This window comes from Oryctolagus cuniculus, chromosome 7 (assembly GCF_051225735.1).
Source record: "Oryctolagus cuniculus isolate XC-2025 breed Fujian yellow rabbit chromosome 7, ASM5122573v1, whole genome shotgun sequence".
Classification (NCBI taxonomy): domain Eukaryota; kingdom Metazoa; phylum Chordata; class Mammalia; order Lagomorpha; family Leporidae; genus Oryctolagus; species Oryctolagus cuniculus.
Genome location: NC_142873.1, coordinates 16,270,771 through 16,291,788, shown reverse-complemented (window position 1 = coordinate 16,291,788; position 21,018 = coordinate 16,270,771). Strand labels below are relative to the sequence as shown.

The 21,018-nt window shown below is 45.9% G+C and overlaps 1 protein-coding gene across 1 annotated transcript; it reads left to right on the top strand.

Moving 5' to 3' along the window:
• The first annotated feature begins 12,115 nt into the window (after positions 1–12,115).
• On the top strand, positions 12,116–20,077 carry LOC138850379 (5-hydroxytryptamine receptor 5A-like). The gene is made up of 2 exons (XM_089299365.1): positions 12,116–13,815; positions 19,781–20,077. Exons 1-2 carry the CDS (start codon positions 13,321–13,323, stop codon positions 20,075–20,077), a joined length of 792 nt encoding a protein of 263 aa, XP_089155491.1. The 5' UTR covers positions 12,116–13,320.
• The last annotated feature ends 941 nt before the right edge of the window (positions 20,078–21,018 follow it).

Genomic DNA, 21,018 nt, shown 5'->3' with positions numbered 1-21,018 from the left:
TTGGCTGCTTCCCAGGGACACAGCAGAGAGCTGCAGAGCCAGTGGAGCAGCCCCCATGGAGGTCGGGGCTACAGGCTGGGGCTCTAACCTGCTGTGCCACCTGGCTGCTGGACCCTGCCCTTCTGTGCACGCCCTGTCCCCCCCACGCTGCAGCTCCTGGGCTCCTCTCCTTAGTGTGACTGCGCCAGCTCCAGAGCCTCTGAGCCCAAGACAGTGCGGGATGACCCGCAGCCACCTTAACCTCACTTCCTTAACTGCACTTTAACCCTCAGAGACTTCTGCCTGCAACAAAGTTATACACTACAAGCCCCCATGCAGGAGGCAAGGCCTCCTCTCTCTAAGAGAAAAGACAGCAGGATTCTAGCTCCTGGAGTCTGCTAAGTTTCAAGTCAGTTTCTCGGCACAGCACCGGAAACGCCGTGGGCCCGGCCTGTGCTGTGTCCTGGTGGGCTAAGCCTCCACCTGCAGGGCCGGCTTCCCCCATGGGCGCTGGTTCCTGTCCCAGCTGCTCCTCTTCCCTTCTGGCTCTCTCCTAATGGGCTGGGGAAGCCATGCAAGATGGCCCGAGGGCTTGGGGCCTGCTCCTGCCTGGGAGACCCCTTGTAGTGGCCATCTGGAGAGCGAACCAGAGCATGGAAGACCTTTCTCTCTGCCTCTCCCCTCTCTGTAATTCTCTCTCTCCAGTGAATAAACACAACAGTAAGAATGAAAGGCCTGGAGTTACAAACAGCAGGAGGCTGTGGTCCCGGAGAGCGCCCCCTGCCGCCCGGGCTCCGCAGCCCCGTGGCCTCCTCCAGGGGGGCCGGCCCTTCCCGCCCTCCCGGGAGCTGTGGGCGCGGCTCCCGCATCCTCCTCCGGAGGAGCGGCATCCTGAGCCTGGGGCCGGCGCCCGTCCTCCTGGAACCCTGTCCCTGGGCGCGGGGTCCGCCCCGCGTCCGCGGTTCCCTCTCTTCTCCTCTGACTCCGGTTCCGGAAGGCGGCCCTCAAGTGACCCCGCACCGCTGTCCCCGCTCCGGAGCCCTGGCGCGGGGTCCTCCATTGTCCACAGCTCTGTTTTCTGAAGCGGGGTCCGCATCCGGGTTCCCCAGGGGGGCGGCAGCCCCCAGGGCCCTCGGCGGCCTGCAGGCTGGGCTGGGGGTCATCGATGGCGTCCTCGGGGCGCAGGGGCCTGGGCTGTGTGAGAGGCTGAGGGCAACGGGTGGGTGGGCGGGGCTTGCGGAGGGCGGGAAAGCGCCGGGCCGCGCGGCGGTGGGCGTGGCCTTGGGAGCGCGGCGGCTCCGGAGGCTGAGGGCCGCGGTGAGGCCCTGGGGTGGGGCTCTGGGCGCTCTGGGGCCCTGGGAGGAGCGCGAGGTGCTGGCTGAATGGAGCACGGAGGGGTTTTGTGTGTTTGCGTGCTTGCTTGTTTTTTGAAAAAGTCTGTCTTTTGGAAACAGTCACTATTATGGCCCTGAGTGAGGGACAGGCACTGGTTTCTGCTTTTGAAACAACTTCCCTACACTAGATGGTTTCCTGTGTGCACGCCTGGGTCACACTGTGCTGTGTGCTCAGAAGGCGCCTTCTGTGACACCCCCCCCCCCGGGCGCCCCCTACAGACTCAATGATACTTTGTCTTTCTTGGCCTCTCAGCTCGGTGTCCTCCTTCCAAAGGGCCCACTGGGCCCATCTTCACCTTCCTCTCCCTCTGTTTATCTTGGAAACTCTCTGAGGACAGTGAGTTGGAGCAATGACAGGGCTCCCCCGCTGCGTTCCTGTCACTTCTTTTTTGCTAGCTGTCAAGGATCTTGAAAATACTCTATTTTGTCTGTCGCTGTGGTTGCTGTTATTTTTAGTTCTTTCGGGCAGGAGAGCTAATTCTTGTTGCTGCAGCACCCCTACTTCAAGAATTCAAAGTTGGGGCCATCATGGTATAGGGGATAAAGCTGCTGCCTGTGACACCAGCATTCTGTTCGGGCACTGGTTCCTGTCCCAGCTGCTCCACTTCTGATATAGCCCTGGTAATGGCCTGGGAAGAGCAGCAGATGATGGCTTAAGTGCTTGGTCCTGCCACCCATGTGGGAGGCCTGGACAAAGCTCCTGGCTCCTGGTTTTGGCCTGGCCCAGCCTTGGCTGTTGCAGCCAATTGGGGAATGAACCAGTGAGTTCAAGATTTTTTTTTTCTCTCTCTCTTTCTGAAACTCAGATGTTCAAATAAATAAGTAAATCTTAAAAAAAATTCAAAGTTGGAGAATGCCTATCTGGATTCTGAAAGGGGCTTTCACGGAATGCAGAAAACAACCACAGCCTGTGCGAAAGCTGTAACTAGGAAGACTTTAAAAAGCACCTTGCTTGTTCTAAGGACATTTTCTGCTTGACCCTATATGGGGGGGGGGAGGTGCAGAAGCCCCATCAGCCCTGCCCCAGGAGCTGAGTAGACATCCCTATGAGATCCATGGTGAGAGCCTGTCCTTTGGGAGCCACCCCCTATGAACCTTCAGCCTTGTTCACTGCTGCTGTCCTAAGGGAAGGAGGAACAATGACTACAGCAGGCCACATGGACATCTCAACCTTCTCTGAACTTTTTGGGAGATTTTCATGCATAACAACCCATGCTAAGCTGACCTGTGTTCCCTGGAGAGCCAGAGAAGCCATGCCCTTGGCCTTAGGCTTCATCCAGGACCCTCACTGGGTACTCAGAGTCCCCTGGAAGAGAAGGTTCCTCTCTGAAGGTCTTTCTCTCCATATTGCAGGAACAATCAAGTGTGTTATTGGCTAAGCTGCAGGCCCAGCACTGGGTATTGTCTGCAAGTTGGTGAGATTCTGTGCCCATGACAGAGGGTCAGAATGGAAGCAGGAGGGAGACGTGGCCAGGTGAGATATCTGAAACATCTGGCCCAGGTGGGTGAAGACTTGGAGGTGTTTTGCCCCCTTCTGCATAGTGGGGAAGGCTGGGTGAGTGTGAGGAGAGGTGACCAGTGATGGGTGTGGTTACAGAACTCTCAAGGAACTGCAGGCCCTGACAATTGAAATCACAATTAGAGGAGGAAGAAGGGTAGGAGTGCGGGTGGGAGGGAGGGTAGGATGGGAAGAATCACTATGTTCCTAAATTTGTATATATGAAATTCATTAAGTTTGTATACCTTAAATAAAAGGTTCAGGGGGGCTATCAATTAAATAAGAAATGCCAGACAAGGGGAAACTCAGCTCCTCTACTACTACAAATTTTGCTGGCTCAGACTGCACACTATGTCCCCTCACAGGTAAGGTCTCTCCTCCACAGGCAGGAAATTGGAGGATTCTGACTCTCCCAGAGGACACACACACTCCCCTTCCCCCTTATCAACTGTCTTGTTCATAGCCCTGAGCTCACTCCACACAGCTCTGCCAAGTCAAGTTCTAACAGCATCTCTGGCCTACTTCTACAGCTCTGGGATCATTGGTCATTAAGTGGCTGCCTAACCAGTAGCCCTGTGCTGCCTGATCAACATCAGACACTCCCCACTGATGACATCAAGACCTCTCATTTTCCCCAAGATACACCCCACCCTCTACCCACCTCTCCCCTCCACTCTGCACAGCTGCCCCTGGGAAGCACACACCCAAGGGTGCAGTGACATCAACATCTCCACCCACTTCAGGTGCCCAGGCATCCATGGCAAGTTAAAGAGGTTTCTTTCTCTCTTCTTTGGGTGCTTGATCTTTCTCCCAAGTTACACACCAAGGAGAGGCATTCTAAGATCATCTATTGTGTCCATACAAACCTTTTAAGTATAGGAAAACAGGATGTGAAAAAATGTATAAAAATTATAACATTTCTATGAACAGAATAAAAGTTTATGTGGGGGCTGACGCTGTAGCATAGCATGTAAAGCCACTTCCTGCAGTGCCGGCATCCCAGTGTGGGCAAGAATTCAAGTCCTGGCTGCTCCACTTCCAATCCAGCTCTCTGTTTTGGCCTGGAAAAGCAGTGGAAGATGGCCCAAGTCCTTGGGCACCTGCACCCATGTGGGAGACTTGAAGGAACCTCCTGGCTCCTAGCTTTGGATCCGCTTAGCCCTAGCTGTTGGGACCATTTAGGAAGTGAATCAGCAAGTGGAAGACTGTTGCGTCTCTCTCCTCTCTCTCTGTCCCTCTCCCTCCCTCCCTCCCTCTCTTTGATGCATGAAAGGACCCTGTATGGGTCCAGGGTTATTGCTCAGAGTACCTATGGGTGCATTTTCTGTGTGTGTCCTTCTTCCTTCTCTCAGTACCCAAGGAAGCATTTCTCACTGTACAGAACACAAAACATGAAGATTCAGAGAAAGGAGCTGCTGGCTGAAGAAAGGGATAGAGGATGAGTGTTTGCAGAGTGAAGTTAGAGTAGAAAGCTCAATTCTGCCTGTGCCCAAATACTTGGACCCCTGCCACCCACATGGGAGACCTAGATGTAGCTCCTGGCCTTGACCTGGCCCAGTGCTGGCCACTGGGGCCATCTGGGGAGTGAACCAGTGGGTGGAAAATTCTCTTTCTCTCTCTCTCACGCTGACGTTCAAATAAATAATTTTTTAAAAACAATAAAAGAGTAGTGATGTGTACAGTGCAATTTAACTTATCATCAAGACTGGATATCATCATGATAATTCTGGAAAAGATGAACTTACAAGCCATACTAAGTTTTCCCTTTATTTCTCCACCTGTACAAGTCTTAGCTGCAGTCCCCAGTGCACACTGAACACACATCTCAGTCACCCAGGGACTCAGAGAAAACTGAGCAGGAAAGGCCCCCAGACAGGCCCATTGCCTTATCATACTGATGAGGAATATGACTCCCAGAAAGAAAAAAAGATTTTCCCAAGCCCCTACCACAAAAAGTAGGGATTCTTATCTGCTTTAGTTACTCCATATCCCAGAGCCTCCACAGGAGACTGTGGGTAAATCAATTAATAATTGTCATATTCATAGCTAACAATCAGCAAGGATAACACACTTTTTTGTTTCAATAATAAGCATCCCTTTATTTGCTAATGCCATTACAAAAACTGGTTATACTAGTAACAAAAAAGTATCCTCTTGAATTGAAGTCAGAGGCAGTTACTCCCCAAAATGTTAAGTAAAACAGTGTACAACATCAGTATTAAAATGTGAAATTTTACATTGTCTTTACCACAGCTAAAGCTGCTGCGTGCAGTGCCGGCATCCATTATAGCCACCAGTTTGAGTCCTGACTGCTCCAGTTCCAATCTAGCTCTCTGCTATGGCCTGGGAAAGCAGTAGAAGATGGCCCAAGTCCTTGGACCCCTGCACCCACATGGGAGACCTGGAAGAAGCTCCTGGCTCCTGGCTTTAGATGGGCCCAGCTCCAGCTGTTGCAGTCATCTGGGTAGTGAACCAGTGGATGGAAGACCTCTCTCTCTCTCCACCTCTGCAGGACATGAATGTGGGTGAAGCAAGGTTAAATTCATTAAGTGTTTGTTTAATAAAAGGCAGAAGTGAAAACCAATCACTTAGCAAAAGAGACATAAATCATAGGCAACAAAACTGCCAAAGGACTGTTTTAAAATTTACTGTAAATGAAAGAAGTTGAAAATATTTCCATTTGATTATTCTTTATGGGGCTAGCCTATTGTCCAGCCTGTACTTTTTATTAGTTAACTCTTTCTTTAGTGGAGCACTAAGTCTTTGATTATAATGTAAATTGAAAATATATTATCTCAAAAATACAAAACAATAAGTTGAAAATAAAACTGCAGAGAGGGCTACACATCTTGCTCATGGTCACGGATTAGTGACTGAGTTGGAATTGGAGTCAGGTCAGGCCATGAGCAAAGCCCATGCTATCAGCTTCTGTGCTGTCGAGCCATGCTCTGTTTAAGGGTGGCTCCAGGAAAGCACAGGTTACATTTCCAGGGCAGAGCACACCAGGGACGTGGAGACAGTGAGGGTGGCTTTTACTGCCAGAAAAATATGGAGAGCCCGTGAGGGTGCAGACAGGGCAGTTGGGCTTCCTGAGTTTCCTCCCTGTGACCCCACTCTTGTGGCTGTCATCGCCTGTCCTCCTGCCTTCATTACAAGTGCTTGGAGAACAGAAAACTGTTAGGACTTTATCATGCCTCTGAGGGAGGCCACAGCGCAGGCATCAGTTCAGTCCTTCAATATCCACAAGGGTCCCCGGATGGACAGGGTTACTGATGAAAGGTGAAAAAAATCCCTAGGACCCCATTCTTGTCTGTGGTTAGAGTTCTATTTTCAACAAACAATGCTGAGATTTGATGATTTAAAAAATCATTAATAGGGGCTGACACTGTGGTGTAGCGGGTTAACACCCTGGCTTGAACTGCTGGCATCCCATATGGGTGCCAATTCTAGTCCTGGCTGCTCTTCTTACAATCCAGCTCTCTGTTATGGCCTGGGAAAGCAGTGGAGGATGGCCGAGGTCCTTGGGCCTCTGCACCCACGTGGGAGACCTGGAGGAAGCTCCTGGCTCCTGGCTTAAGATCGGCCCTGCTCCAGCCATTGATCTCATCTTCACATGATTACATCTGCAAGAACCTTATTTCCGCATAAGGTCACAATCACAGATAGAGGTGTTAAGATTGTCTTGGAACGGGGAGGGACAACTCAACTCACACGAAGTGGTTATCAGGGAGCTGGATCAGAAGTAGGGCAGCTAGGAATCAAACTGATGCCCATATGGGATGGTAGTGTCACAGGGGGAGGCTTAACCCATAATGCCACAATGTCAGCCCTATGCACACTTCTTTCAATTACATCTTTCAAGGGGCCATCAAAGAAGGCTGCACTCTTCTCTGAAGGGAGGAGAGAACTTCCACTTTGCTTATGGCCCTAAATACTGACAGAGTTTGTGGTCACAAAAGGCTTCTGTAGCCTTGGCAGCTCATGGCAAGAGCCTTGGGTGATCACTGAAGTCATAAGTAAAAGTGTTAATAGTTAAATTAACAACAGGAGTCACTGTGCACTTACTCCACATGTAGGACATCTGTCCTTAAGGAGTTGTACTATGAGAATTAACTGCAAAACTTGTTCCCAAACAGTAATTTTTACATTGTATGTGGGTATGTGTGCAAACTGTTGAAATCTTTACTTACTATAGAGTTGGTCTGCTGTACATAAAGTTAATTAAAAATGAATCTTAAAGAAAAATGAGATGGGAGAGGGAGTAGGAGGTGGGGTGGGAGTGGGGGTGGGAGGGTGGGTATGGGGGGGAAAACCACTATATTCCCAAAGTTGTGCTTATGAAAATTATATTCACTCAATACAAGATTTTTTTAAAAATTACATCTTCCATGATTTTTTGAAGTACCTTTGTATTTTTAACCAAAGATTTCAATACATTTACAACTTTTCTTCTCATCTGTCCAGTTCTACTAAAATTCAACATCAACACAGTGGACTAATGTGCAGTTATGATGAATGCGTAGAACAGGAATTCTCAAACATTTTGGTCTCTGGATCCTTTTATATTCTTTAAAATTTATTGAGCACCCCCACAGAGCTTTCTTTGCATGAGTTACACCTATTTATATTTACTAGGATGTAAATTTAAATGGAGAACACCTAAACATATTTGTGTAGTATTAATTCAAAATAAAACAATAAACCCACTGCAAGTTTATATAAATAATACTAATTTATGAAAAACAACTATATTTTCCAAAACCAAAAAAATGTAAGTGGCATTATTTAACAGTTTTTTCACATCTCTTCAACACAACTAGAATCCCATATCTGTTTCTACATTCCATCTGTTGTGATATGTTATTTTGGTTTAAGTTTGTGAGGAAAATCCATCCTCACACCGAGCTAGCTAGAAAGTTAAGGAGTATTTTAATAGTCTTTTCAGATAGTTAGGGATATTTTTCTGTGATGCCGTGTTAAAATTCAGTTAGTGGCAGTTTCTTAAAGCTTTGTTATAATGTGAAATCTGAAATCATACCATGAACTTTCTGTGCCTGCTAGGCTGTAATTCATTGGTCTTAGGCCTTTTCCCACTTACGATTTTGTGGCAATATGGCCTGGCCATTTGAATAACATTAGATCCCTGAATTATCCAGATCACCCAGCTGTTGAGGAATCTCACATACTGCAATATAAAACATCACAGTTTTGAATATCGCATCCATCTTGTTGGAAAGGTAAATGCTGGGGTGATGTCAACTTCACAATGGTGGATAGGAGTTTTTCCAAATGCTGATTTTCTACCTACTGGTTCCCTCCCCAAATGACTGCCTTGGTGGAAGCCAGGAGCTCCTTCTGGGTCTCCCACACAGGTGACAAGGATGGAAGCACTTTAACTACCAGCTGCTGTTTCCCATGTGCATTTGCAGGGAGCTAGTTCAGAAGCAGAGTATATGGGATCCAAACCAGCACTCCAATATTGGATGTGGGTATCCCGAGTGGTGGCTTAACCTGCTGTGCCACAATGCCAGTCCCTGAGAGCTCCAGTTTTGTCAATTGTTTTCCTTGAAGTGAAGGCTCACTTCATTCATTTTTTTAGAAATGGATTATTTAGAAAATGTTTGCCAAATACCTAAGACCAGATGCTGATAGTTATCTGTTGATAACCCTTTCAAATAAAAATGATTTTATTTTCCTACTTTTAAAAAGATTTACTTATTTATAGATTTGAAAGGCAGAGTTACAGAGAAAGAAGGAAAGACATAGAGATCTTCCATCTGGTAGTCCACTCTCCAAATGGCCAGGCAGAAGCCATGAGCCAGGAATTTTATTCTGGTCTCCCATGTGGGTGGCAGGAGCCCAAGTACTTGGATAATTCTCCATTGCTTTCCCAGGTGCATCAGCAGAGCACTGGATTGAAAATGGAGCAGCCAGGACCCAAACTAGCACCATAACATGCCGGCATCACAGGTGGTAGCTTAAACCTGCTATCCACAATGCCAGCCCCTCATTTCCTTTTTTAAGGTTTATTTTATTTTCAGTTGAATGGTGGATTTACAGAAAGGATGGACATGCACACAGGTGAGAGTGAGTGTGAGAAGAGAGAGAGAGAATCTTCACCTGCTGGATAACTTCCCAGATGGCCACAATGTTCTGGATCCCGGCCAAAGCCTGGAGCCTGGAACTCTATCCAGGTTTCTTTTTCTTTAGAGATTTATTTATTTATTTGTAAGTCAGAGTTACATAGAAAGAGGAGAGGCAGAGGGAGGGGTCCTCCATCTGCTGGTTCACTCCCCAATTGGTCACAACAGCCGGAGCTGCACCAATCCAAAGCCAGGAGGCAGGGGTTTCCTCCAGGTCTCCCACACGGGTGCAGGGGCCCAAGGATTGGGCCTTCATCTACTGCTTTCCCAGGCGTAACAGAGAGCAGGATTGCAAGTGGAGCAGCCAGGTCTTGAACCAGCACACATATGGGATGCCAGCACTGCAGGCAGTGGCTTAACCTCCATCCAGGTTTCTAACATGGGTGGCAGGGCCAAAATACTTCAGCCGTCTTCTGCTGATTTCGCAGGTGTATTAGCAGGGAGCTGGATCAGAAGTGGGGCAGCTGGGACTCAAATCAGTGCTCATATAGGATGGAGGGGTCACAGGCAGTGGCTAAACCTGCTGTCCCACTACACTGACTCCTAAAATGATTTTAATTTCTGCCTCTGCTATTTCACAAGCACTTTTCCTTAAAATAGGCACCTTCTCTCCATGAGTACTCTATGCATACTTTCTAATTTGTTGCACGGAATATTAAAAATGTACATGCAAATGTTAAGATAACTTTATTGTTTTATTAAAGACATTCTTTTAAATTTTTTGTTTATTTATTTATTTTATTTGATTTGAATGGCAGAGAGACAGAGAAAGGGATACAGAGTTAGAGACAGACAGATATCTCTTCTCTGTTAATTCACTCTCCAAATACCTGCAACAGTCTGGGCTGTGCCAGGGCAAAGTCAGGATCCTGAAACTTAATCCAGGTCTCCCACAGGGGTGGCAGGGATCCAAGTACTTGAGCTCTTAACTGCTGCCTCCCAAGGTGTGCATTAACACAAAGCTGGAATTGGGAGCAGAACTGGTACTCAAACCTAGGCACCCAATAAGGGATTCTGGTATCTTAACCACAAGACCAGGCAGTGCCACATTAAGGACATGAATAAGTGAAGCTGGCAGTTTTCTCTCTTCTTCCCCTGTGTTTACACAGAAGTGAATAATGGCAATGAGTGCTGTCACAATTTCCTATCACTGCATCATTGCAATGATCTGTGCTAGGCATTCACAGGTTTATTCATCATCACCAATGAGTGTCAGCACAATGAGGCAAGCAAACCATATCTCAATATCACTGTGAAGATTGCTTTGACCTTGAAGTCCCACAGAAAGGGCCTGGGAGATTCCTAGGGACTCATGGACCACAATGAAAACCATTGCTCTTTGATCTTACATGATACAGGGTTCTTCAGACTATATTATAACAGAGAGAGGGAAAGTTTACACAGTTGTAGAGCAAGAACATCAATGCTTGCCACTGTCTGTCCTAAGTTAGTTCAAACTGCTTTGATTCTCCTTTGTGACAGGTGTGGAAGAGGAGTCGGTAGCCATATCTGCAATGGCATACTTGGTACTGAATGCTGTGCTCATTCCATATTACAATAACAATATCCAATGTGGGGTTTGTAATCATCCCAATTGCATCCTTGAGCACTGGAGAAGTATACCCTGTGGGACCACTGACCCAATGCATTCACCATGAGCTGGATTTAGCCCAGGCCTCCATTCATCAGCTGGCCCCTAATAGCTATTTCTCCTTTAGTGAGACCACATTGGCACTTCGGGTTCCTGAACATCAATGTCAGTCCACTCCTGATCCAGCTCTCTGCTATGGCCTGAGAAAGCAGTAGAAGATGGCCCAAATCCTTGGGCTCCTGTACCCGCATGGGAGACCTGGGAGAATCTCCTGCTTCAGATTGGCATAGCTCTGACCATTGCAACCAACTGGGAAGTGAACCAGTGAATGGAAGACCTCTCTCTTTCTGCCTCTCCTTCTCTCCCCATGTAACTCCATCTTTCAAAGAAAAAATCTTTAAAAAAATAAATTCAGTCATTCAAATAAATAGAAAACATATAGCATCACTTTGAGATTATCAGAAATAACCTTAATTTATATATTACAATGCTTCTGTTCAGATATCTTTAATTATGTAAGTTGCCTAAATTAAGTACTAAATTACTAGTAGACTCAGAAGACAATTTTCTGTGATTTTGTTCTTTCTTATGTTTATGCCTGTACATGTAAAGTTCTCAGTGCATTCTCTGTTAGAAACCGAATCTTTTAACAATGGATGTTTTTGGGCCAGTGCTGTGGTGCAGCAGGTTAAAGCTCTGGCCGCAAGCGCCGGCATCCCATATGGGTGCCGGTTCTAGTCTCTGGCTGCTCCTCTTCTGATCCAGCTCTCTGCTATGGCCTGGGATAGCAGTAGAAGATGGCCCATATCCTTGAGGCCCTGCACCTACATGGGAGACCCGGAGGAAGCTCTGGGCTCCTGGCTTCGAATCACCAGAGCTTGGGCCATTGTGGCCATCTGGGGAGTGACCAGCAGATGGAAGACCTCTCTCTCTCTATCTCTACCTCTCTAACTCTTTTAAATATATAAAATAAAGCTTTAAAAAATGAATGTTTCTTATTTTCTGTGGCTATATAACTTCTGCCCAGATTCACTTGTAAATATGTGGGATTTCATGACACTCATTGTGTGTGCACTTTAACAAAAATGCTTCTTGCCATCTTACTTGCCCTCTTGTGATATCTTTTTCTTTGTCCCAAGTTCCTCTATCTTGCTTTCTCTCCATGAAGTACTTTGAATCCCAACATCTGGGTAGGAGCTTTAGATACTTAATCACTGCTGTGGATAGTGTGTGTGTAAGTATGCACATGTGGGGGAGTGGCTGATGCTCCCTCCTGTTCTCACTGAGGTGGAGCCTTTCTAACGACTTACATGCGAGTTTCCCTGCATGAGAAGCAAATTTAGTACAGCCTGCTGAAGAGACTTCTCGCCTTCTTTATAATTCCGAGGAAATAGATTAATGTTCTGCCGCAATATTCAGCCTTCTCTGGGAGCAGCCGTAACTGCTGTCTTGCCTTTTCTCTTTTAAGGAAAACATCCCTTAAGAGAAGCAGCTCAGTGTTGTGTAAGAAGGAAGCAATCATACAAAAACCTCTGGAGAAGAAGTCCACAAGAAGACAAGCACCTACCGGGACTGAGAAACCGCTCAAGCGCTCCCGACCACCCCTAGAGGGACGGATGTGGGAGGTGGCTAAAAGGATATTTCAAAAGTTCATTGGTCAACTTGTTCCCCGCAGGGGGCCATTTCAGGAAAACCGTGGCAGAACCACGGACAGCACTAAACGGTGCCCTCAGGAGGGGAGAAGCCTAGGGACGGTGCGCTGCGGGCCCAGAGGTGAGAGGCAAGAGCAGCACCCCAGACAGCGCCAAAACGCGCGCTCCCGGAACCGGGAGGCGGGGAGAGGCGACCTCATCAGCTGACCGCGTTCCATAGTGCTGGATAAAGCAGTCTGGGTGGGCGCGCCAGCGTTTGCTCTGATCCGCAGCCCCAGACGGAGTGGGGAGGTTGGACTGCGCAAAGCGAAAGGCAGGTACCAGAACGCTTGGCTTCCCAGCACTGCGCTGAGGCTGCAGGCGGCCGCCTGGGTAGGGGCAGGTAGGGAAGCAACGCTGCGGGAGCTACCGCTCTGACGCACCAGCCCTTCTGGCGCTCACACGCTGCAGGGCTGCTCTGCCCTGCTTGGGCGGACATGGGAGCGATCAGACCGCCGTCTCCTCCAGGTGAGGAGTCCTGAGACAGGTGACAGCCTGGGCTGGCCGCGAGTCCAGCTCCTCGTCTCTGCTTTCCTAGCCTCCGAGGGCTCCAACGTTAACACGGCTTATAGCCCAGGGAGCGCCCTCCTCTCCACCACACCGTCTCCCGGGTTCGCTCACCAGCGGGAGGCTGAAGACAAATTCACAGGCGCTTCCCAGAAACCCCGCCGCTGGCCGGGGGTGCAAACATCTGGATTGGCTCTGGGCGCTGCTTTCATCTTAAGTCCTCCTGAATGTCCCTTCTGCACACACCCCGAGCCGGCTCCTAATCCAGAGATGGATTTACCGGTGAACTTACCTTCCTTTTCCCACTTGACTTCCTCTCCTCTGGAAGAGGAGCGGCAGCCTTGGCACGGAAGACCTGCTGCGCCCCAGCCCGCACCTGCTCTCTGTCTTCGGTGTGCTTGTTCTGACCTTGCTGGGCTTTCTGGTGGCAGCTATATTCGCGTGGAACCTGCTGGTGCTGGCGACCATCCTGCGTGTCCGCACCTTCCACCGCGTGCCACACAACCTGGTGGCGTCCATGGCCGTCTCGGATGTGCTGGTGGCCGCGCTGGTCATGCCTCTCAGCCTGGTGCATGAGCTTTCTGGGCGTCGCTGGCAGCTGGGCCGGCGGCTGTGCCAGCTGTGGATCACGTGCGACGTGCTGTGCTGCACCGCCAGCATCTGGAACGTGACAGCCATCGCCCTGGACTACTGGTCCATCACCCGCCACCTGGAGTACACGCTCCGCGCTCGCCAGTGCATCTCCAACGTGATGATCACGCTCACCTGGGCGCTGTCCGCTGTCATTTCGCTGGCCCCGCTGCTTTTCGGCTGGGGGGAGACATACTCTGAGGGCAGGGAGGAGTGTCAGGTCAGCCGCGAGCCCTCCTACATCGTGTTCTCCACAGTGGGTGCCTTCTACCTGCCGCTCTGCGTGGTGCTGTTCGTCTACTGGAAGATCTACAAGGCTGCCAAATTCCGCGTGGGCTCCAGGAAGGCCAACAGCGTCTTGCCTGTATCTGAAGCTGTGGAGGTGGGTGCTATAGCGATCCTTAAAATACTCTACTTGCATCTGTACAGGCTGTATCCCTGGCACTCACACACACACACCGCATTTGTAGAAAGTGGAACTTTTTGGTTGGCAGGGAGGAGAGACTTTGACAGTTGTGTATCACAGAGATAATCATGTCAGTCATCTCCAATGGGTTATTTCCTTATGCATAAAATGCATTCATCTCCAGTGGATTATTTCCTTATCCATAAAATGAGGCATTTGGGCCACATACCTCTACAAGGTCCGATCTGGCTCCAGAATTCCATGGGTCTGTAACACCCTTGGAACATCTGGGGAAGTGGGTGGCTGGGGGTACACTGGGGTTAGCACACTGAAAAATATGAAGCTTCCTGCACTTAAAGTAGGAATGTCCACGGGGAAAGGGAGTGATGGGAGCCTGGCTGACAGGAAGATTGCCACACATCAAGCACAGCAGATTAGTGTTTATTCCAGTCCATATTCTTCTTTGCAAGTTCTACCAACTGATTTTGCAAAAATATGCCACCTCCTAGGTTACTGTCATTTTGCAGCATCCTGATCTAAGAGTAAAGATGTTGATTATAGTAGTGTCAGAGCTTGCCTTTGTTACCTGCTTCCATTGTTTGTGGAACTACTTTCTGGGTTTTATTTCAATCCCCCACCTCACTGCACTTAGGCTGTCTGTGTGACTGAAAACCACCCCAGAAAAAGCTACAGGAGGAAATTAAAAATCCAGGATAGATGATTCCCACTCTCTTCCTTTCTCCCTGTCTTCGTTTCTCCCTCTCTCCCTCTTTCTTTCCCTCTCCATACACACATACTACTTCTAGACATTTGTGGAAAATGGAATTATAAAATGTTTATTTGGGTGCAGTATATATACTGATTTCTTTTTTCTCTGAAAGATCACTGTCTTGTGTTTTACAAATGTTTTATTTACTTATTTATTTGGAGGGATGAGGGTGGGAGGGAGGGAGGGAGAGAGAAAGAGTGTGAGAGAGAGGAGCGACCTTCTAGCCTCAGGTTCACTCCCAGTGTCTGCAACAGCTAGGGCTGGGAAATGCCGAAGCCAGGAGCCAGGAGCTCCATCTAGGACTTCCACATGGGTGGCAGGGATCCGGGTACCAGGGACATCACCTACTGTTTTCCACAATCACCAGCAGGAAGGCTCAGATGCACGACTCAGTCTCTGGCCCTCCAGCCTCTGGTATGGGATGCAGGGGTCCCATGTGGCAGCTTAACCTGCTGTGCCACAATGCCTGTTCCTGTCAGATCACTCTCAAAATGAATCCTATGGGTTTGCGAGGCTGCCACATGATCTAGGGTTCTGCATATAACACCAGGGTTGCCTCTGCCCTATGTTTTGCTGAAGAATTAATTACAAACCAGGCGTCTTGATTTCTCCATGGTAGTGGGTGTCAAAGTTTCTAAATACAGTTCTACTACTAGCTGTGTTGCCTAGGGAAACCATACTATTTCCTTCCTGTTTCTTTGATGAATTTTATTCAAATACATTCTGAAACCCTAACTTATGTCAGACATTGAGATGGGAACTGGTCTCATAAGATTAATCCAGATTCATCACTCAACAAACATCCGGATTAATCTGGATCCTCCAGGGGGATATTGTGCAACAGATTTCCTCATTTCTGTTTGAACTGCACCATGAAAACTGCTGCTGTCATTGTCTTTTCACCTCATTTTTGTTGAAGTCACATGGTTAGTGTTTTTGATGTGTTCTCTAAGGGAATTTACCCAAATATTCTTTGAAATTACTTGAAATGATAGCCCCCCAGGTCAAAGATGAACAATAAGCAAGTTAACTACTTGTATCTCCTGTGTAACTCAGGAGACGGTAAAAGTTAATGGCTGCTACTAACATCTTTTTTTAGCTATAGACTGAAATTAAGTTTATTACCAAAGAAAGGTAATTGAACACGCTAGAGAACAGTTAATAGTAACGTTTTACTACATAATAGTATAGTTAGTTGACATGAACATACACATTATTATACAGACACAAGAAGAGATTTCCCTCACAAAATAATTTTTTCATTAAAATAACAATTTTTCATTAAAAATTATGTTTGACTTTGTTCTAATGACATATCTTGTGTTTGTATTCCATAAAATTAGCTTAAGTGTCATGAGCAAACAATAAGCTGCTTGTACCTATAAAAAGGCCTTTATACATCTGGAATTGGGGCAAACATTTAAGGTACTTTGTTTTAAATTTGTTTTTAGTTTCAGGGTTTAGGTTCTTTGAAAAGGCAAAATTCTGGGGGGCCAACATATCATATAATAGACTCAAATTCTTATACCTTATACTTTATTCAAAAGAAAAGAACTGTGATACTTAAATGGGGAAAATAATGTCAAATAGAAAGGCTGAGGTTAGTGAAGAAAGAGGAGAACTAGAAAGGTAATTTTGTCTATTTATACTAGTTTGAGTTGGGCTGTCTGGAATTTCAAATACATCATGGTCTACAAAAATCAGCATCACAGATAAAAAGATATGATTAGCCCTAAAATGAGCAGGTGATCAGGACGATCTATCCTGTAACCAAATCAAAATTAATGAAAACTGTGATGATGACTCATCAATTTTTATATAAATTATATTTTGACAAGTAAAGTTTCTTATGAATTACAAATTCAATGTGAATTCATTGAGGGTTTATTTTATTCTTGAACAAAAATCAGCATCAGGTAAACTGAATATCTCACAAATCCTAAATACTTCTCAATTTTACTTTTACATGATAAAACTTTCAGATTATAAATGTTGGCATAGGAATTACTTTGAAATAAAGGGACAATCTTAACTACACCACCACCACTGTTTTTCAAATCTTACTTAATTTCTGAAAACTCCACAGCAGAAAGTAAAAACTATTATTTATTTATTTTGACAGGCAGAGTGGACAGTGAGAGAGAGAGAGACAGAGAGAAAGGTCTTCCTTTACTGTTGGTTCACCCCTCAGTGGCTGCTACAGCTGGCGGGCTGATCCGAAGCCAGGAGCCAGGTGCTTCTCCTGGTCTCCCATGCGGGTGCAGAGCCCAAGGACTTGGGCCATCCTCCTCTGCACTCCTGGGCCACAGCAGAAAGCTGGACTGGAAGAGGAGCAACCTGGACAGAATCCAGCACCCCGACCGGGACTAGAACCTGGTGTGCCAGCGCCACAGGCGGAGGATTAGCCTAGTGAACTGCAGCGCCAGCCACGTTTCCTCTCCTTCTATTTTAATTGAAACTTGCATTTCCTTCAGAGTTCAAATCTGTTTCTAACATTTCTCATTCAGCCACATTATACTTTAGTCTTCAAGATGTTGCCTTGGTAGGTATATTTTTTCTAATAAAACCCATTTTCCCAATGAGATTACAAAATACCATAGAAAATGATGACTGCTTTTATAGTTCCTTAAATAACTATGCCTAAAAGAATTCATCAGTTGAGGAAGTATTAATTTTTGTTGTTGCTAATGTTAAATTAGAAAGGAACTCTGATTAAAATTAAGTAAGTGTATTTATTTAGTAGGAATCATGCTCATCATGAAATTATGAGACATGTATTGTGTGTGAATTTGGGTGTTGGATACTGGTAAAGAGATGGAGAGAGATTGAGAGAGACAACAAGAAAGGGAGTCCATTTTCCATGAGACATAGAAGATAGATCATGTACCAATGAATGATCATTATTGCTATAAAAACACAATTCTTTTTTCCTGAAACCAATTTTTAAATAATTCACAGTGAAAATGTTAATGTTTTATAAATATAATATAATCCTATTTAGTAATGCAATATTAAAAACATAAACCTTTTAAGAAACAGTTGTTAAAATTTTCCATTGTTACTTCTCTCCCTCTCTGTCTCTCAATGCATAAGAGTACAAATATGCATTAAATATGTGTTTTCTCATATAGGTGTATATGTACAGTGAAATAGACATGGGAGCTTGCTATGTACCATTTCTTTTCATTGAGCAATGTGTGTACTTCAGATATACTGTGAGCAGTATATGATAATGCTTTTTGAAGATTTAATTTTTTGAAGGTCAGAGTTACAACAGAGGAGAGACAGAACTTCCCGCTGGTTTGCTTTCCAAGTGGCCACAATGGCCAATGTGGAGACAGACCAAAGCCAGGAACTGGGAGTTTCATCCTGGACTCCCACATGGGTGCAGGAGACCAAGGACTGGAGCCACCTTCTGCTGCTTTCCCAGGTGCATTAGCAGAGAAATGGAGTAGAAGTCCAGCAGCTGAGACTTGAACTGGGACCCATATGGGATGCTGGTGTTGCAGTCTGCAGCCTCTTGATATTTGAAATACAGCAGAAAGTCGGTTTCAGTGAAGCACAGAATATTATTTATTTCTTTCATGGATCATGCCTCTGCTGTTGCTTCTTAAATGTGTTGGGTCAGCACTTTTGTGTAGTGGGTAAAGCCACCGCCTGCAGTGCTGGTATCCCATATGCCAGTTCCAATTCCAGATGTGCCACTTTCTATCCATCTCCCTGCTAATGCACTGAGAAAGCAGTGACAGGTGGTCAAAGTTCTTGCCCCGTGCACCCACTCGGGAGACCCAGAAGAAGCTCCTGGCTCCTGGCTTCTGATAGACTCAGTTGCAGCTATTGTAACCATTGATTGCTAATCAATGGATGGATGATCTCTCTCTCCTTTCTCTTACTTTCTCTCTCTCTCTCTTTCTCTTTCTCTACCACCCCATGTGTGTGTATGTCTCCCTCTATCTCTGTAACTCTGCCTCTTAAAAAAATAAATAAATAATTTTTAAAAATTTTCTGTTTGTGGGTATAGATGTGTGTGTTTTACAAATCTTTTAAATATTTAAGCAGTAAATTGTTGAGTGTTTTTTATTTTGTTATTGTAGTTGTTTTACTGAATTTTTTCCTAAAAATTATAAATTTTAAGGAGGTATCATGCGATGTTTAAACAAATGCAATGTTCAGTCAGGATAAATAAATCTATCTCTCCAAACATTTGTCATCTTTTGTGGTGAAATCATTTAAAATCCTTCTTTAAGATTTTGAAATAATACAGGATACCTTATCATTATATATTGTAACTGTGTTTGCAAGAAAACAGTATACCTTCTTTTTTGTGTGCAGTGGAAGTTAAACTGTGTGTAAAGAATGTGCTGTGTAGCCGGCGCCGCGGCTCACTAGGCTAATCCTCCGCCTAGCGGCGCTGGCACACCGGGTTCTAGTCCCGGTTGGGGCACCGGATTCTGTCCCGGTTGCCCCTCTTCCAGGCCAGCTCTCTGCTGTGGCCAGGGAGTGCAGTGGAGGATGGCCCAGGTGCTTGGGCCCTGCACCCCATGGGAGACCAGGAAAAGCACCTGGCTCCTGGCTCCTGCCATTGGATCAGCGCGGTGCGCCGGCTGCAGCGCGCCAGCCGCGGGGGCCATTGGAGGGTGAACCAACAGCAAAGGAAGACCTTTCTATCTCTCTCACTGTCCACTCTGCCTGTCAAAAAAAAAAAAAAAAAAAAAGAATGTGCTGTGTGCACTTGTGTACAATATGTGTTTTACTGATGTTAATGAAATGTTTTGTAGATGGCTGTTAGGTCCATTTGGTCTAAATTTTAGTTTAAATCTGGTATTCCTTCCTTATTGTTCTGTCTGGATGGTCTGTTCATCATTGAAAAGAGAGCATTGAAGTCTTCCATTTTTATTGTATTTCTGTCTGTCTTCTTTAGTTTTGATATTAACTTTATCTATTTGCTGCTTTGATGATGAATGTACATTTATACAATGTTATGTTCTGATGAATCGCCCTCCAGATTCATTACGTAACACTTCAGCTTTCTTTTGCTGGCCATTGGAATGGAATATCTTTTTACATCATGTTACTTTCATCTTGAGTTAGTATAGCTAAAATGGATCGCTTTTAGGCAACATACAATTAAACTTTAAAACTTTATCCAGTCAACTTCATGTCTTTTACCAGTTGACTCGCAATATAACTTTTTTTCCGCCGAGGCCGACCCTCCGCCGCTGCCGCCCGCCTCCGTCGGCGCTGGGCGCGCGTCTCCCGGCTGCAGCGCCGCTCGCCGTCCACCAGGCGGCGCTGCCCGCGCCCAGGACTCCCCGGCCCGCCCCGGTTCCAGGACTCGTTGTGCGGGAGGGGCGGGGCGGGGAGAGGCCGGAGCGCGGAGACCGGCAGGGGGGGCAGGTGTCCGACGGGACCCCGGGAGCAGGAGCAGGGGGTGGGGCAGTGAGGCGCAGGCCGGCGTTCTCGATATAAAAATTGATAGATAAGGACGTTTTTCTTATTATTAATTAATCCCTGTTTTTTGTAGCTACTTTACTGTTTCCTCCTTTCTTGCCAGATATTTTCCTTGTGATTTAGTGAGTTTGTGTGTGTGTGTGTGTGTGTGTGCGCACGCGTATATACTCTGATTCCTTTCTCTTTATCTACTTCAGGTTTGTTTTATTCCTGATTACAATGAAACATAAAACATTTAATGGTTATAATGGTCTACTTTTAATTCTTAACAACTTAAATGCCAACTGCCTGCAAAAACTCACATTTTGACTTCTCTTCCGACCATATTTTGTAATTTTATAACTATTTATATTTAATTATTGCAAATATAGCTTTTTAATATTTTATCTTGTAAATTTTCTAATGTTGTTAAAAATAATTTTGGCCCCAACATTGCAGTTTTGGAATATTCTGAACTGACTCACAGTCTTACCTTTATCATGGACTTAATATTTTCATATAGTAACTTCTGTCCTTTTGTTTCAATGTCAAGAACCCCATCATATTTTCCCAAAAATTAAAAAAAGAGGATAGAAGGAGAGAGGTTCAGGGAGGAAGGCAGGGAGGGAAAGAAGTATGGTTATCTTCTTATAATCACACCTCTGAAATACATGAAATCTGATTCATATTAATAAAATTAAATAAATATATATCACAAAACAAAAGCAAAACAAAAATGAAGTTTGAATAATGACAACATCTCTCTGCTTTGATTTCATGAACAAGGTTTATCTTTCGTATCTAGTGTACAGTATTGGGAATAATCTAGGCTGCATCTTTTGTTATTTTTCTTTCAGCACCTTGATTATATTCTTCCACAGTCTAATATCCTGCAAGGTTTCTCCTGAGAAACCCACCTATTTCTCAGCAAAAATAAGAAGTTGTACATAGGATGGGGTATTAAATTCCTGTAAAGACCT